This window comes from Triturus cristatus, chromosome 6 (assembly GCF_964204655.1).
Source record: "Triturus cristatus chromosome 6, aTriCri1.1, whole genome shotgun sequence".
Lineage (NCBI taxonomy): Eukaryota > Metazoa > Chordata > Amphibia > Caudata > Salamandridae > Triturus > Triturus cristatus.
This window is the reverse complement of record NC_140589.1, coordinates 773,664,581-773,684,794: the sequence shown is the minus strand read 5'-3', so window position 1 is coordinate 773,684,794 and position 20,214 is coordinate 773,664,581. Positions and strand designations below refer to the sequence as shown.

Here is a 20,214-nt window from a genome sequence, read left to right as displayed (position 1 = left end):
GACATTGCGTATGTAGTGCATACAACAACATTGGTGCGTACAACAACATTGGTGCGTACAACAACATTGCATATGTACGGTGCGTACAGCGACATTGCGTATGTACAAGTCATTCCCCGTGTACGGGACGTTTTCCGTACAATTCGTAAATCAGAAAGCCGGTCCGGATCGTACTTGTACGGTCAGACTGTATTTTTAGGCTTCGTGCAGAAAAGTGTCCGGGTCCGTCTCGTACAACTTTTCCCGATCTGATTCGTACGGATAGGGCAGATCCATATGTATTTTTCCCATACGAATCGTACATCATAGGTCGGACGGGGCTTGTACGATTCGTACGGAAAAATTTACGGATACAGGTCGTACGGAAACAAAAAAAACAGGATCGGAATCGGCCCCTCATTGTCCAGGATTCATATGAAATATGAGTCAGCTAGAATTTTTAAGAATGACCTAATGAGCTTGATTTTATGGGAATACCACATTCGCTATGTTTTAAAGCTGATTAAATCTCCCAAGAAAGTGCCCCATAAGATTATGCAGTGGTTTTTTTTAGCAAAAAGGGGTCTCTATGGGTGCTATTCAATCCTCTACATTAATGCTGCTACGCACCTTTCGGATTTAGCTTGCGTTCCCAGGGAAAATATGTATCAACGTGTAGTTTTGAAATGGGGGTGATGAGTTTTTCCAAGGTGATTGATTTTATATCAGGGGATATTTGGAAGAATTGGTCAGAAATTAAAGCGTTAACAGGGGATAATTTTTTGCTAAACTGCTCTTACAAAGACCTAGGGGCAGATTTATGTTTCCTGGCGCATCCCTGCAAATCAGCAGGGATGCGCCAGGAAAGATGCGTCATGCAAGTTTACCCTTGCGCCACCACAGATGCGCCACATTTACAATGCAGCGCATCGTGGCGCAAGGATAAACAGATGCGTGACGCATCTGATGGCGTAAGGGCGGTGCATTGCTGGAGTCGTGTTGCAAGCACGACGCAACTCCAGCAATGTTTAGGGGCTGCCCATACCTAACATGCTGCGTCATGCCTTACGCCTGCAGCGTCGGAAAAGTGACTGAGTGAAATCTTGTAGGTTTCACTGCGTCACTTTTCCGGGGCTTTTTCCGATGGAACGCCCACCCTGCATACATTAAACCTGACGCAGGTTTAATGTGGCGCAGGGCTTTACACCGTGACGCATCTCCATAGATGCGTCACAATGTAAATGGGGCGCAACGTGGCACAGGGTTTACGCCGCCGCTGCGTCACAAAAGTGACGCAACGACGGCGTAAAAGTGGCGCAAGTCTAACATAAATCTGCCCCCTAGTTTCTAAATTAAAGACAATTGATATTATTCTTCTTTTGAACAGTCAAAATCTGGTCACGAACCTGATGGAGATCCCAGATCCATGGCGACTGGGTGCATGGAAAAGGTTGCTTGCATCATGCAGAGGGATTGATACTAGTCAAAAAGCGATTAGTACGTGGGGGAAATATGAAGGATTTACACTGACAAAGGAAGTGTGGGGGTAAATTTAATACATTGAACTTTGCAATGTTGAGAGGAGCCAATTGGTAAAAAATGCAGTTTTAAGCAAAATGGCTGCTCTATAGAACCCCACCATTTCTCTGCAAGATTAATTCAACACTGTCAGGCCACTGTTTAATATGGGAATCAAATGGAGTAGCAAACTGTCCCCATGTCATTTGGCAATGTGCAGCTATCCGAGACTTTTGGAAAGTGATATTTCGGTATTTGGAGGCGAGTGTGACCAATACATCTTGTACCCTGAGCTTTGATGGTGTTGTTAGGTTATGATCCCACCTTGAGATTAACTCCCAGAAATCAAAAGCTGCTCTATGTCTTGATGTTGGTGGCCATATGTTTTTTGCTTCAAAGATGGAAAACAAAGCTAATCCCCTTTATTGGTGAGTGGGTGGGGAAAATGAAACAAGTAAGAATCAACGATTTATTGCATGCTACTCGATGTGGAGGAATTGTAAGAATCACTAAAATATGGGCTCTATTGTTGATGGATTAATGTCTGGTTAAGTGGAGGTAGGTCATTTCTATATGCTCTGTACAGATACATTTAGAACAGTTCTTTGAACTATAGTGTATTAAATGTTTTGAATACTGTATGAAATGCCATGATACAGTAGGAAATTGTATGAAAACTGTATGAAATTGATTATGGGCCAGTTCTAGTCTGTTGGTATATTGTAATTATTTATTCTGAATCCCAAAATAAATATTTATTAAAAAAAAGACATGCATGGTGTCAGTGGTTGTTATGATTATACATATTCCTGGTAGCAGGGAGGAGGTATTGGCAGGACGTGTCAATTTTGGGATTCATGGCGATATATATTAAGGCTTTTGTATAAATATTTGTTTGGTTTTGTTTCACTTCCGGGGCCGCCTTAAAATAAGTGCCCCGAGGACACATCGGGCGTTTGCGCCCGCTTTGAGTGCCCCGGGGTACTTTGCAATCATAGAAGGGGGGCAGACGCTTGTGTGTCCCCTTCTATAATACCGATAGTGCTGGTGCACTTAAAGCACCAGTGCTTCCTTCAGAGGGTGTTCCCTCATGCAAATGAGGAAATTCCTTTGATTCTGCACCCGCGCCATATTACAGAAGTGGGCGCAGTGTCAAAGGAGCCCTCAGGAGGCACACTGACAGTGTGCCATTTAAAAGGTGGTGCACTGTCTATGCGCCTCCTGAGAGCAGCCCAATTCAGGGGGTAAAGGGGGTCCCATGGACCCCCAGACATTACCTTACAGGTGGGTGCAGTCACTGACTGCACCCGCCTGCAAGGGGATCTTTATTGCCCTGTCAAAGAGTAGGCGGCTGTCGCCTGCACTCTGAAAACATGGAGCAGCTGCTCCGTGTTTTCTCATGAAAGCGCTGCCCCTAGGGCAGCGCAAGTTTGCGGCTGCCCTGGGGGCAGCGGATACATCATAATAGGGTGCATTGTGATTCTTTGCACCCAGCGCACCATTTAAAAGGTGCGCTGGGCGCAAACAATCACAATGCATAATACGGCCCCAGATTGGTAGAAATGTTTGGTACGCGCTATGTATGTATTTATACATTTAAGGTCCGAAGTGGGTAGATCAAATTTGTAGAGTTTCCTGTTTTGACAGGTGCTAAGTATTTTACTTTGTTTGCTCCAAACGCAGTTAGTTCATGTGCTCACTTTTATGGATGTATAACAGAGTGCACAGGCAAGTAAACTAAACTTGGGCGTAGTGGGGCTACGCAGAGGGCCATGGTGGTACAAACAAACTCTGTAGCCCTCGTGGCCCTCTGCATAGTCCCGCTATGCCACCCGCTTCCACCCCCCTATATTATTAACAATAAACTATACAACTGATACATTGAAACCACTTACCTGAACTGCGGTGTTCCCGGGCTGCCCTGTTCCTCTTCATCTCTGTTTCTGCTAATTCTTGCAAAAATTAAGCAGAAACAGCAATGAAGAGGAGGATGGCAGCCGGGGACTCTGCAGTTCAGGTAAGTGGTTTAAATTGACTTATTAGTTGTATATTTTATTGTTAATATAGGGAGTGAAGACGGGGGCTGGCCAACTCCGCTATGCTGCAGAGTGTGCAGAGATTTGCCTTCTCCACGTTCTACGCAGAACATGGAGGAGGCAAATCTCCACACAGTCCGTGGGCGGAGCCGAAGTCTCCACCCGGGGCTAAAGTAAACCAAGAATTACCAACCTGTGAATTAACATTGATTTCAAAGATGTGATTTAAGGAACTAACTATTGGCCTCACAGTAGACATGATCTGGGAGGCGTTTGTGAAGACTGAAATAAACATTTGTAAGTGTGGTTAGAGATGTATTTACCCAACTTTTACTGATACTAAACACCAATCCTTTTTTCACAGATAAAAACGTTCATACACTACAAATGATGTCAACCACAACAAATGATAAACGTGAGTTGGTTTATTTTGATTACATTATGTGTATGAGTGATATTATATGTGAGGTCATAAGTAGGACATAAGGGGATGCATATTTTGTTAGTTCAGCTACTCACAACTGGCTAATGTCAGTTCTTTTTAAGTTTTGTATAATGACAACATCACTTCAACTGTTTATATCAAAGGTTTTATTAAACATGTGTTGCGATTTATAACTGAAGCTAACTGTAACATCATAGTGCATGTGCAGATGTATAATCTGTTTTTTACTAATGCTGGGTGTGGACAGGGGCCATGACTCCAGAGAGGTGTAATCTCTAGTGTAATCTAAAGTGGAGTGGGTCATAATGCTCCTCTCTCAACTATCATAGTAAATAGCAAGCAGTGTGGTTCTCAGGACACGTACCCTCTACTGAGAAAAAAACTGTAGTATGACTTTTGCACTCTTGAGCCAAAAGGCTCCTGTGAGTATTGAGAAACACACTCAAGCACCTACTCACAAACCCACTCAGAGACTCATGCACCCACTCATAGACCCACTTGGACACTGAAGCACCCACTCATAGACCCACTCAGACACTCAATCACTCACTCAGAGATTCACTTAGACACTTATTCACCCTCTCACTGACCCATTTAGACACCCATGCACCCACTTGCAGACCCACTGAGATACTCTCACACCCACTCACAGACCTACTCAGATACACACACACCCACTCAGAGATTTATACACCTACTCACAGACCCACACAGACACTCAAGCACATACTCAGAGACACATGTAAACACTTACTCACAGACCCACTCAGATACTTATGCACCCACTCAGACACTTATGCACTCACTTACATACCCGCTCAGACACACACCCGCACCCACTCACATATCTGCTCAGACACTCATGAATCTATTCACAGATGTACTCAGACACTCATGCATCCACTCACAGATCTACTCAGACACTCATGCACCCCTCACATACCCACTCCAATGCTAATGCACCCAGTCAGAGACCCACTCAGAGACTCACACACCCACTCACAGACCTACTGAGACATGTATGCACCCACTCTTAATTCTGTCATCAAAAATACATATAAACTCAAACAGTCACTGAGACACCCATGCACCCACTGAGAAATCTAGACAGACACTCTAATACCCACTGACAGACCTACTCAGACACTCACACACCCACTCCGACACTTGTGCACCTACTCTCAGACTCATTCAGACACTTGCTCACTCACTCACTCACAGGCCCACTCAGACTCTGACTTGTCCACTCAGAGATCTACTCAGAAACATGTGCCCCAACTCACAGACCCACTCAGGCATTTACAGACCTACTTACAGACCCACTGAGACACTCATGTATTCACTCATGATCCCATTCAGATACTCACACACCCACTCACAGATCCATTCAGACACTCAGATACCCACGTACATACCCACTCAGGGACTCACACCTACTCACAGACCCACACAGACACTCAAGCACCTACTCATAGACCCACTTAGACACTCACTCACAGACCCACTCAGATACTTATGCACCCACTCACAGACCTACTCAGACACTCACACACCCACTCAAAGATGTGTGTACCTAATTACAGACCCACACTGATACTCAAGTACCTACTCACAGACTCACTTAGACACTCACTCACAGACCCACTCGGATACTTATACACCCGCTCATAGACCCACTCAAACGCTTATGTACTCACTTACAGACCCACACAGACACACACCTGCACCCACTCACATACCCATTCAGACACTCATGAATATACTCACAGATCCACTCAGACACTCATGCATCCACTCACAGATCCACTCAGACACTCATTCACCCAGTCACATTCTACTCAGACACTAATGCACCCACTCACAGATCTACTCAGACACTTATGCATCCACTCACAGATCCACTCAGACACTCATGCACCCCTTTCATACCCATTTCAATGCTAATGCACCCACTCACAGACCCACTTAGAGACTCACACAACCACTCATAGACCTACTGAGACATGTATGCACCTGCTCACAATTCTGTCCTAAAAAATAAATATACACCTAAACAGTCACTTAGACACTAATGCCCCACCTGAGAAATCCAGACACACACTCTTATAACCACTGAGAGACCTACTCAGACACTCACACCCACTCACAGACCCGCTCAGACACTTGCACGCCAACTCCCAGGCACACTCAGACACCTGCTTACTCACTCACAGGCCCAAACAGACACTTGCATATCTACTCACAGACCCACTCAGACACTGACATGCCCACTCAGAGATCCGCTCAGAAACATGTGCCCCCACTCACAGACCCACTCAGGCATTTACAGACCTACTTACAGATCCACTAAGACACTCATGTGTTTACTTACAGTTCCATTCAGACACTCACACACACACTCACAGATCCATTCAGATACTCATACAGCCACTTACATACCCACTCAGAGACTCACATCCACTCACAGGCCCACACTGACACTCAAGCACCTACTCACTGACTCACTTAGACACTCACTCACAAACCCACTCAGATACTTATGTACCCACTCATAGACCCTCTTAAACAATTATGCACTCATGTACAGACCCACACAGACACACAGTCATACACTCATGCACCCACTCACATACCCATTCAGACACTCATGCATCTACTCACAGATCCACTCCGACACTCATGCATCCACTCACAGATCCACTCAGATGTACATTCACTTAGTCACAGACCCACTCAGACACTAACGCACCCCTCACATACCCACTCCAATGCTAATGCACCCACTCACAGACCTACTCAGAGACTCACACACCCACTCACAGACCCACTGAGACATGTATGCACCCACTCTTAATTCTGTCATCAAAAATAAATATAATCTCAAACAGTTACTGAGACACCCATGCACCCACTGAGAAATCTAGACAGACACTCTAATACCCACTGACAGACCTACTCAGACACTCACACACCCACTCACAGATTCACTCAGACACTTGTGCACCTACTCTCAGACTCAATCAGACATGTGCTCACTCACTCACAGGCCCACTCAGACACTGACTTGCCCACTCAGAGATCTACTCAGAAACATGTGCCCCAACTCACAGACCCACTCAGGCATTTACAGACCTACTTACAGACCCACTAAGACACTCATGTATTCACTCACGATCCCATTCAGATACTCACACACCCACTCACAGATTCATTCAGACACTCAGATACCCACTTACATACCCATTCAGAGACTCACACCTACTCACAGACCCACACAGACACTCAAGCACCTACTCATAGACCCACTTAGACACTCACTCACAGATCAACTCAGATACTTATGCACCCACTCACAGACCTACTCAGACACTCATGCACCCACTCACAGACAAACTGAGACACTCTCACACCCACTCACAGACCTACTCAGACACTCACACACCCACTCAGAGATGTGTGTACCTAATTACAGACCCACACTGATACTCAAGCACCTACTCACAGACTCACTTAGACACTCACTCACAGACCCACTCGGATACTTATGCACCCTCTCATAGACCCACTCAGACACTTATGTACTCACTTACAGACCCACACAGACACAAACCTGCACCCACTCATATACCCATTCAGACACTCATGAATATACTCACAGATCCACTCAGACACTCGTGCATCCACTCACAGATCCACTCAGACACTCATTCACCCAGTCACAGCCTACTCAGACACTAATGCTCCCACTCATCGATCTACTCAGACACTTATGCATACCCATTTCAATGCTAATGCACCCACTCACAGACCCACTTAGAGACTCACACACCCACTCATAGACCTACTGAGACATGTATGCACCCGCTCACAATTCTGTCATAAAAAATAAATATACACTTTAGCAGTCACTTAGACACCAATGCCCCACCTGATCAATCCAGACACACACTCTTATAACCACTGACAGACCTACTCAGACACTCACACCCACTCACATACCTGCTCAGACACTTGCACGCCTACTCTCAGGCACACTCAGACACCTGCTCCCACCCTCACAGGGCCAAATAGACACTTGCATATCTACTCACAGATCCATTCAGACACTGACATGCCCACTCAGAGTTCCACTCAGAAACATATGCCCCCACTCACAGACCCACTCAGGCATTTACAGACCTACTTACAGATCCACTAAGACACTCATGTATTTACTTACAGTTCCATTCAGACACTCACACACCCACTCACAGATCAATTCAGACACTCATACACCCACTTACATACCCACTCAGAGACTCACATCCACTCACAGGCCCACACTGACACTCAAGCACCCACTCACTGATTCACTTAGACACTCACTCACAAACCCACTCAGATACTTATGTACCCACTCATAGACCCTCTCAAACAATTATGCACTCACTTACAGACCCACCCAGACACACAGTCATACACTCATGCACCCACTCACATACACTTTCAGACACTCATGTATCTACTCACAGATCCACTCAGACACTCATGCATCCACTCACAGATCCACTCAGATGCACATTCACTTACTCACAGACCCACTCAGACACTAATGCACACACACAGCACTACCCAGACACTCATGCATCCACTCACAGACCCACTGAGACATGTATGCACTCACTCACAATTCTGTTGTAAAAATAAATATACACTCAAACAGTCACTCAAACACCCCTGCATCCACTGAGAAATACAGACACTCTCATACCCACTGACAGACCTACTCAGACACTCACACACCCACTCACACACTTGCATACCTACTCTCAGACTCACTCAGACACTTGCCCACTAACTCACAGGCCCACTCAGACACTTGTGTATCTTCTTCCAGACCTACCCAGACACTGACATGCCCACTCAGAGATTTACTCAGAAAAATATGCCCCACTCACAGACCCACTCGGGAATTTATGGAACTACTTACAGATCCACTAAGACACTCCCAGTTCCATTCAGACACTCACACACCTACTCACAGATTCATTCAGACACTCACACACCCACTTATATACCCATTCAGAGACTCACACCCACTCACAGACCCACACTGACCCTCAAGCACCTACTCACAGACCCACTTAGACACTCACACACAGACCCACTCAGATGCTTATGCACCCACTCTCAGACCTAGTCAGATACTTATGCACTCACTTACAGACCCACTCAGACACACACCCGCACCCACTCATATACCCATTCAGACGCTCAAGCATATACTCACAGATCCATTCAGACACTCTTTCCCCCATCACAGACCTACTCAGATACTAATGCACCCACTCACAGACTCACATATCCACTCACAGACCCACTGAGACATGTATGCACTCACTCACAATTCTGTCATAAAAATAAATATACACTCAATCACTCAAACACCCATGCACCCACTGAGAAATCCGGACAGACACTCTCATACCCACTGACAGACCTACTCAGATACTCACGCACCCACACACAGACCCACTCAGACACTTGCACACCTACTCTCAGACTCACTCTGACACTTGCTCACTCACAAGTCCACTCAGACACTTGCGTATCTACTTAGAGACCCACTCAGACACTGACATTCCCACTCAGAGATCCACTCAGAAACATATGCCCCAACTCACAGACCCACTCAGGCATTTACAGACCTACTTACAGACCCACTAAGACACTTATGTATTCACTCACAGTTCCATTCACTCACACATCCACTCACAGATCCATTCAGACACTCGCACACCCACTTACATACCCCCTCTGAAACTCACACCCACTCACAGACCCAGTCAGTCAAAGTAATGTTTATTTAGACTGCAGGTCTTTAAACAACATAAAAACAGACAAAGTTATATACACTCTAATATCATAAATAATGTAATCAACAGTTACCACTAAAACAAGTATCCTCAGATATATATATATAAAAGAGAAGGAACATAGGACGATCAAGTGTCCCATCCACTTCATTGCACAGTGTATAGATTTAAACATTCCTATTAAAATATATCCCTTCTAAACTTCATATGAGAAAATAAAACTAAAGAACCCAACCCCGTCATAGGTATCATAGTTCTGCTCATTTCTCAATATAAAACTTTTTAACTGCAATCATATCTTTACCAATAGCTATTGCAATATCAAGAGTATTCATGTTGACTAGGAGTTCTATGCCTTCTGCGCGGCATATGATTCCATATTTTAAAAAGATGGGACGTAAAAACAATTTCCACAGGGCCAGTACTTTTAAACAATCCACTAATATATGCAAAATATTGCATTTTGGACCTAAAGTACATGTAAATTTCCCATTGGGTGCATCATTTCAGATCTTATTTTCTCATTTGTTACCCAGGGATTAATACAAATTCTTAATCTTAGTACTTCACATCAGAACCAGCGGTTAGGTAATATATCCAAGTAAGGGAACCATGCTTCCTTCTGCCAACTGCTTAACATAAATTGCATCGATTTCTTTAATTTTTTTCTCTCAAATACTACCAATCTTCTTTCCGAGAAAGCTCCTTCCCTAGAATGCTTAATTCCCACTTAGTTACTTCTACATGTAACATCTGTTGGCATTTTTTCACCTGCAAGTTTACACATACAGAGTCCAATTTCTTTCTAACGTCTTTGGCTGATTTTAAATCACTATGCTTGATCTCATTCTTACACCAGTGCGAAACCTTACGGTCATCAACCTGGTCCAATCTTTTCCAAAATCTTAATAGAGCCACATGGTTCTGTGATATCATCCCCAGCTCCATTCTTATTGCCTGAATCATGGATGACACTTGTAAGGACATTAGGGACTTCAGGCACTTCCCTTCCTCAATATCTCAACCACTCGTGCCCCTTAGGTAGAGTATTTATGCCCCATATTGTAGTTGTGGTGGTATCACAGCACTGTAAGCATTCATCAGTGGAGTATGGGACATTTCCCCACAAGCACAATTACATTTTTCCAGACCACACACTGTTGTATGGTTCTTGGCTTTTAGGGCTTCCAAATGCGTATGCCATTTCAGGGACCTGTCAAACCAGACCCCGAGATATGTGTATTCATTTACTATGTCAAGTTTTGAGGGGCCCAGATACCAGTTAAACTTGAGTTCTCTTCTCCCGAAGCACAATATTTTTGTTTGGTCCATATTTACAGATAGGTGTTTTAATCTACAGTATTCTCTAAATACATCCAACTTTCTTTGTAGGCCCAGCTCTCTCTGATCTAGAATTACTAAATCATCTGCATACAGCAGGCACAATATTTGTTTTCCGTTCATTCTGGGGCTTGCACTTCTATCCACCTCTAACTCACCTGGCAGGTCTGCTAGGAATATGGCAAAACATTGGGGAGCCAACATACAACCCTGTCTTAAGCCATTATTGATTGCTATTTTCGGGGTCAATGTCCCCTCTGGGTCCTTAATGAACTGTGGCAAATTCAGCCTATGTAACTCCTGTATTATAGTCAATAGCCCCTTTGGTATATCACATGTTTTCAAGGTCTCCCAGAGGCACTTCTGATCTACCAAATCAAATGCTGCACGGAAGTCTACAAAACAGCAATATAGCTTTCGTCTCTGCTCGACTGACTTTCATACAATCACCCATAAGGCGAAGCAGTGGTCAATTGTGAAGTGGCCCTTCCTAAAGCCACCTGTTCCACAGGAACAATTGACCTTTGCTCCAACCAATCCTTCAGTATTGCCAAGGTTATTTTGGCAAATACCTTCTCTCTACATCCAGGAGATTAATCAGCCTATCATTTTTCGGGGCCTTCATACATCCTTTCTTATGAACTGGTCGAATTATGGCTCCCCTTCAACTTTCGGGGATCTGGCCTGTGACTAATATAACCAAGAACATTTGTGAAAACACTTCAGTTCACCCTTACGACCATGTCTTTATTATAATTGCAGGGCGACTATTAGGTCCTGCTGCAGGAGTTAAATTTAGCTTTCTTATAGTATCTTTTATACTATCTACTGTAAAGTATGCTTTTATGTATTCAGCCACCCCTACCCAAGGTATTATGTCTCTTTACGCTGGTTATTTTCTCTTACCATACAGCTCCCCCAAATACTCTTCCCATGCAGCTTCTTCCACCACACAACTCATAGCCCCTTGGGTTTGACCTGAGGCATCCTGTATTAGCTTCCAAAATTTCCATACATTTTTTGATTCAATGGCTTCCAGAAAATTCTCCCAACATTTTTCTTTATAATTTCTTTTCTGATTTCTGACTAACATTTTTTACACTTTCCTCATCTTGATGAGATTTGCAAATCAAATCAAACTTTATTTTGGTTGTTCCGACCATAAAAGTGCAAATGTTTACAGCAAAATAGTATACATAAGGAAAATTGCATTGATACAGTAGAAGTGTTAAAACCACAAAAGTGCCAGTGCTTACAGTACAGAACTTCTGATTTAATTACATGACAATGATCCTTGTCAATAGATGCTTGGTCAGGGAAAGAAGCAATCAAAGTAAAAGAAGATAAAAATAGAGAATTAAAATGTTAAAAGGATAAAATAGTGTGGTTAGTCAAGGGACAGGCCCTGATAAAGTGCATTTGGAATCCCGCTGTTGAAACACTGTGAGAAGATCGGACAGTAAAAAAAACTTTTTTTAAAAAATCCTAATGTTGCTGGCCTGTTCTAAACTAGTGAATTTAAAAAGGTAGAAAAGAAAGGCACTAAGACAGATCTTATCACTTCTTAAGTGTGCGCCTTCTAATTATCCACTTTTTTCAGAGAAACTTGGCTACTGCACAAGCAACTAGTTTTTTTTTTAGTCCGATTTTAAAATATGCAATGCTTCCTGGTAGCATCGTGTTTCCAACAGCCTACAAATGGGTGGCACCCATTTGCGCCTCAGGGAAATATACAATGGACAGGCAAAAAAAAAGTTTACAATTGTCTCAGAGGTCTCGGCGCATCCTGGGCAATGTAACTGCCCTGGCACGGGTTGAGGCCACTCAGCTGAAATGGAATGCATAGGAAGTGATCCAAATCTACACTGTATATAAAGTTATTATCCTGCAGCATTGTGACGGCCTCCAGACATTGCTCATGTCCACTATGGGTTTTGAAATGCATGAATTCAGTTGTGAGATGACCACTGTGTGGCTGTAGTCTATTAGTCTGGGCCACCCAGCACCAAAATTGCAATTTAAAGCAGCCTTTTACTAGGTAAAGAGCAGGGTTCATTGGTGTTCTATGAACTCCCTAAACCTATCGCTGCAAGTAGGGATCTCATTTTGGTGAACCTCCGAATTTTATTAAAGCAGTCGAGTTTACACCGTTCATCGGCCGCAGCTGCATAATGGGATAGCTCAGGGGTTTGTTTCAGGAGTAGCCAAAAAAGGGCGAAGGCGTGCCTTGTTCTCAATGGTTTCCTACCCATATCAAACCTGAGGGGAAGAAGTGGGGTACTTTGGGGTAGAGAACAGAGGGATCTCAAGAATTTTTTCTCAGTTGTTAATAGACCCTCTATGTTCTCGAACCCCTATAGTTCGGCCCCATACAAAGCAGAGCCTACTACTTTGATGTCATAACTCTGTAGTGGCACTGCTATTGGTCTTGACTGGGAGCATCTATGCTCCTTCAGCAAGGTCCCAGTGGTCTGCTTCTGCTAAAGAATCTGCTTTGCTATGTGGTGCTTCCAGGCCATTTCTTCTGAGAGAGTTACACCCAGATAATCGTAGGTGTCTACTCTCTCGAGGAAGCTCCCCCCAAGTGTTAATTTTCCTTCAAAGGATTTGTGAGGGCTCAACATTAACAACTTTGTTTATGAATTGTTGACCTCCAGGCCTCTTGTTCCACAAAATAAATCAAAGCTGTCTAACAGCAGCTGGAGGCCACTGTGGGTCTTTGAGACCAGCAGCGTGTCATCTGCAAATAGCACAGTTGTTACTTTGTCCTTCCCCAACAAGGGGACATCAGCCGAGACTTCTGATAAATGTTGGACCACCCAATTAATGAAGTATGAGAACAAGGTAGGTGCCAACCCGCAACCTTGCCTGACCCCTCTATCGACTCTGATCGGGTCTATCAGCGGCCCTTGCTCTCCCCAGCGAACCCTTACAATGTTGTCCTCATGTAGCCGGACAACCGTCGTAAGGAGTGTTGGTCGCAAACCCATCTCCAGCAGGACTTGCCATAGCTTATGTCTGGGGATGAGATCAAAGGTTGACTGTAAGTCGATAAAAGCGACGTAAAGATTAGGACTGTCTTTCATGCCAGTATTAAAAAATGAAAAACCTGGTTGATGGTGCTAACTTTCTTTCTAAACCCTGCTTGGAAGGGAGATAAGATGTTTGTTTCCTACCTCCAATCTGTAATCTTGTTAAGAAGGGCACGGGAGAAGACCGTTTGGGCACCATCGATCAGGCTAATGGGCCTATAATTGGAGGGGAGTGAGCGGTCACCCTTTTTGAAAACCGGTATGACCTCTGCTTCCTTCCATGAAGGTGGTATTGTTGCCCAGGCTACAATTCCATTTACAAGGGCCCATATATATTCGGACCAATTAGCTGTGTCTTCAAGGAAAATGTCACCAGGGTTGCCATCAGGCCCCGTAGCCTTATTCCTTATCACAGAGTGTATGCTGCGAGATATTTCCTCCATGGTGAAAAAAGCGGGGGTATGGACAGTAGTCGGTAGAGGAGCCAAGCCTTTCGAGACTAGGGCTTCTGTGCCAGTGTAAACTGCAGAGAAATGTTCTTGCCAGGATGAGGGGGCAATGTGATTGGTGGGGGGCCTCGGTCTATCTGAGTCTCCCCTGGTCACCAGGAGCCAAAACTGTAGTGAATCCTTATTCTGGATGGCATCCTTGATCTGGAGCCATCTGTCCATTTTGCTTTGGCCTGTGCAATCTTGTAGGATCCCTTCACTATTTTTAAATCTGCCACATTGTTGGCTCTAATAGCCATGGCCGATTGGGTTCTTAATTTCTTGCATTCCTAGTTAAACTAGGAGGGATGAGAACTGGCTAGTTTAGATTTGATCTGTGGTCTTGGAGGTGCACAATAGAATGTGGCTAGCTGTTTAAAAAAACGTGTGTGGTGCGACATAATCTTTCTAACACCATCATGCTGCTCCAACAGATTCATTAGCTCATTGGTACTCTCTAGCAACTTGTCATTCATCGTATTTAGTTTTCATGTATCGATGGCTACCAGTGCCCATTTAAGTCTCCTATTATTGTTTGTCAGAACTATCTCCTTGGTGGTAAGGTGTGAATGCAGGTGGCCTAAGTTATTCTCCCACAGGGGTGACATGTCCAGCTCGAGAGGGTTATGATCACTATCGATAGTTGTCCCAACAACCATGTCCAGCACCCAATGCCACAGTTTGACATCTAAGAGAATGTAATCAATATGGCTCATGTTGGTGGTTCTAATAAAAGTATTAGCACCTTTCCTATCGGAGATGGTCCGACCATTGGCTGCTCTAAGCCCATGTTCAATAGTCACAGCATGTAGCTGAAGGGCTGTACAAGTCCATTTTAGGTGGCAAATCTAAAGGGGATCGAGCCACATTTCATCTACCTTATCACGATCAATTATCTCATGAGAGTCCAGGGGTTCAAAGGTGGTATTGAAGTCACCTACTACTATTACTGGTGACAATTGGTGCCTTTCCTCTTGGCAGTTTTCCAGGTCCATGATGATAGGAGAACTACAACTAGCCTTGGTGTCCTGGGCATAAACGTTAAAAAGATGAAGTCCCTTACCATTTTTACCCCATATGTGAATGGCTAGAATGTCAGATTCTTCTGACTTGAGTTCATGGGTCTTACATTGGGAGTTAATTTTTACCCATTTCAGCAGTCCCCCTGCTGGTCCTCCCGATCTACTGGCGACTGCAGGATGGCAATAGGTGACATAGCCAGAGATAAAGACAGATGTGGTTGACCAGGTTTCCTGTAAACAGAAATGATCAAATTGCTCAATAGACTGGAACTAGTGTGGTAATGCCAGCTTGGGCCTCAACCCTGCAACATTCTATGAATAAATACAACGGTTATAGGGTGTTCCCTCGTGTACTGGTTGGGGGCATGGGTGAGTTTAGCCTAGAGTCCGGTGCTTGGCCTACAACGTTGTCTGGTCATATTGAGGCCCCCTCTCATGGGTTAGCAATTGAGGACTGCTGCAATACAGGAAAGATAACATTGGATCTATGTCTTGGCTAGGTTTAATCCCTAGGTGCTTATCCTTACTATTTGAGGGGACTGATGAGGAAAGTTGAATGATTTGGTTTGCCAGTCAATCTTTTTCGGTTAGTGGGGAATCAGAACCTGAGAGGATTCCACTGCTATTAACTGTGAGCTGCTGCGGGATGCTGAAGGGGTTGTACTTTAGTCTGATGCCTGTTTGGGTTGGTGAACATGATCTTGTCTCAAGGGCTATGAGGTTGTAGGCTAGGTTTCCATCTCTGAAATGTAATTCAATAGAATTATTGGAGGAGCTTTTGTGTGATATTCTCTTTGCACATACAATATCCTCTCTAATGATAGATCTACACCCCCTCACCTTGCGAATTGAATGTGTGGAATTATTTATCAAGGAGTCCTTGCACTCATGTTTCGTATGTCGGGTAACTTTAGGTATGTTTCTAATGTAAATCGGCCTAACACAACTTTGTACCTGATCTTTTCTGTAGCTAGGTTGACAACCCCTGCCATCATGCAATCTCTGTTTTGTGTAGTGTCATATCTATTTTAATAGTCAATATTCTGTGGTGAAAGGTAGGAATGGACATTAGAGGTTCTATATACTACTTTAAGTAATCAGTGGCTCATGTGTAGGCCTCTTTGGCTGTTCTGAGCAACATACTTCTGAGGAGCCCCTATCAATCAGAGATTTGACTTGTGCATTGAGTACTAAAATTAATGTTTTTAATGAGGTTATTTCTAACTTCAAATCTAAAATAATCCTAGCAGTGTCCTTGCTCTGCGAGACTATCTATCCAGGGGGACTCCCATCCCATTGAGCACTTGAATCTTTTCTTGGTGGGGTCTATGGACCGCCCTAACAGGAGAGCATCTGGCTCTTACTCCTGTATTTACCCCTGCTGGATGTTATACTGATCTTGAAGTGGTTGGAACCTATTTGACAGTGCAATGTTAGCGGAACTGTCAATGTCAATGTGCTTCCGAGATGTATCTGCATCCTTAGTGGGGAGTGAGAGCAAAGTTTTAGTAAACATTGCAGCAATCTGTTTTTTAAGGTTTAGAGTAGGACTAAGGGAATGTGAAGGTCCCTCTAGTGATTGTGGAATAGCCGAGATGTCTATATTAGAGTCGGGAGTTAGAATTTCCTGGAATTCCACTATTAGATAATTATTGAGATCCAATACACAGTTGTTGGATGTAATCTTTCAAGCCTGCTTTCATCTGCTCGATTACTGATAAGACACCTCTGTCCCCCCTCCACCCTCATAGTTAGACAGTTTTCTTTTCCCCATTGTAATGATCAGCAAGTTGGATGGTGGATTATGGTGTCTGCAGTGGTGTGTGTGAAAAATATATCACATTTAAGATCACTAAATACCAACAAATGACTGGCTATTTTAACTGCCACACAAAACATTTGAGGGATTTGAGGGGCAGAACAGATAGAGGCAGGCACCAAAGAAAGTAGCCTTTTGGATCTAAAAGTTGATGACAACTATACCAGACATCAAAATAGCAGCGAGACAGTGACAGAACAAATCTAGAGTATTAGCCAAGTAACAACAAGAATAACAGCAGGACTACGAGAATTGGTCCCAAATCTCAGCAGGAACTGGTGTTAAGAACTGTGCAAACTCTAGGCTTGGAAGATGCTTTCAGTCACTGATCAACACTCGAGCTAACAAAGCCCCTCAAATGAGGAAAAGAGCAGGGTAGGGTTAGTTGCTCCAGCCAAAGGTAATAAGTCAAACTCCAGGCAAGCAACTGTGGTAGCTCAATTAGTCAATCAAGAGAATACAGTAGAGAAGAAGGCTGGCAATATTAAGTGAGCTGGCCCTGCTTTCTTTTCCTTATGCTTTTCAACAATCCATATAGTTGTACCACAATACGGAGGGGGAAATACGTGAACCCCGAGCTCAGAGGACAGATGTGGACAGTAATTAGTCACATCGGGGTAGAGCAGACACACTCATCATGTGCACAGTAGAGGAGTCCGTAATAAAATCCAAATAAAAGAGGGGTGGCCCAGCCCAGCCTCTGACGGGCATGGACAGGCCGGCCTCTGGCCTGGACTTCGCCTGGGTGCAGCCCAGGCACGCCTACACTTGTCCAGTGCTGCGGGAGCCCTGGCGGTAACTTAAGCACCTCCTGGCGTGACGTAGCAGAACGTTGCAGGTTGGGACTTATGGTCCGTTCCCCCTGTTTAGGCTATGATGACGGCAAGTAGCAGCGGACATGGCTACTGTGCTGCGGTAGCCCTGGTGGTAACTTAAGCACCTCCTGGCGTGACGTGGCGGCGCGTTGCAGGCTGGGACTTGTGGTCCAGTCCCCCAGTTTAGGCTCTGGTGGCAGCAAGTAGCAGTGAACACGGCTCCCATGAGTCAATACATAGCTTGGACATCTGCAGCTATCTGTGCTTCGGAAATGGCTTAGCTGCAGGAGCAGGTAAACTATCCCAAAGATGAAAGGTCTCATTACGCCCGCTTTCACCTATATATGGCTCATTGCTCAGGCACACCACCGTTGACTGGACAGCTAAGTTAAAAAAAACATTTTGAATAAAGTCACATGAACTGTTGTGGGTGGTTCATTGGTTACCAGAACTTTTTGACAGCACAAGGAACAGACATACAGAAGTGGACTTTGCTTTGAAACCAAGTGGAGTTTGCTATAGTGGGGTCAGCAGCTGGAGGCTTCTGGATGGGATGCAGATCATGCTACACACCTAAAAGGGCACCTAAAGTCAAACCAAAAAGCTAAGGGGATCCATTATTTCCATGTGAATCTGTGTCTGTATTTCCTCGTCAGGTGACAAGCATCTAATCTACTACTCTCTGGTATAGTTTTTTACTCGATGGTCAACTGCACACTCTCTGGCTGGCTCTGCTGCTGGTGGTCATGCTTCCTTACTTACCGTACAACAGCACCTACCGACAAACTCTATCTGCATACTTGACCTGGTCATCACTAGTTGCCAGGCTTCTTTCTTCCTTTCTTATCAAGCTTTTCATTTTCATACATTCCTCACTAAAACACTTCATTTTCTTTTCATAAATCATTAGATTCTCCTTGGAATGTGAGTTTACGTTTTTAAATTTTACCCTGAGGCATTGTACAACTTGTCCAATTGTTTCTTGATACCAGTCCAGTTTCTGACCCCTGACATTTTCCAAATTTAGATTCTGTTGGAAGTTAGCTAGTTTTTCCAAGTATTCCTCAGTTAATCTTGTTGTTAAACGCTTAGGATGATCTAAATGTTGGGGGATTACTACATCTCATAAACTCTTTACACAAAAACCTTTTATTGTTGTGAAGTTCCAGGCATGAAGAAAAATGTGATCAATAGGACAGTGTTTTTTTTTGTAATCGAATTTTATTCAGTTACAGCTCATCAATCAGGTGCCATATCAAGGATGAAAGAGTGCCCACTTATGGTTGAATTAATTAGCGTCATTTACGTTAACGATTATACATTCCTATAAACATCGTCTCGTCTAACGTCTCCGCTTCGCAATGTGCTCCTCATCCACGCACACAAGGCACTCCACAAAACCGGCCCTGCCTACCTCAACAGATGTCTCTCCTTCTACATTCCCAACCACCAGCTACGCTACGCTGACCTCTCACTGGCCACCGTCCCGTGCATCCGAAGAGCTACCACCAGCGGGAGATCCTTCTCCCACCTCACTGCCAAAATATGGAACACCCTCCCACTGAGCCTACGACAGACCCAAGACCTGCTGACCTTCAGGAGAACACTCAAGACCTGGCTGTTCGATCAGTAGCGCCCCCCCTTAGCGCCTTGAGACCCTCGCGGGTATGTAGTGCGCTTTACAAATGACTGATTGATTGTATTCATCTATCTTAACAAAAGTCCCAGGAGAATTGTGATCTATATCTCTATCTTGCAAGTCAATTTCATAAGCATCTGCGCTTGTCCTCGCTCATATCCATCCCAACAGGCAATGGATTAACAAAATACCCCCTCCCCTCCCTCCCCCCCTCTAACTCTACCC

At 44.3% G+C, this 20,214-nt stretch overlaps 1 protein-coding gene across 4 annotated transcripts in view; it reads left to right on the top strand.

Annotated features, from left to right (window-relative positions):
* The window catches only part of LOC146817852 (amine sulfotransferase-like), a 388,273-nt gene that overhangs the window by 103,760 nt on the left and 264,299 nt on the right, over positions 1-20,214 (top strand). For 3 of the 4 annotated variants that reach the window (XR_014963025.1, XM_085611332.1, XM_085611333.1), the window contains exon 2: positions 3,898-3,948. Coding sequence is in view for 1 of the 4 variants with exons in the window: in XM_085611332.1 (XP_085467458.1) it covers positions 3,921-3,948 (28 nt within the window). In the remaining 3 variants the exon portion in view is untranslated. Of the gene's footprint in view, positions 1-3,897; positions 3,977-20,214 lie in introns of all 4 variants that reach the window. The other variant, XM_085611334.1, reaches the window with a different exon arrangement.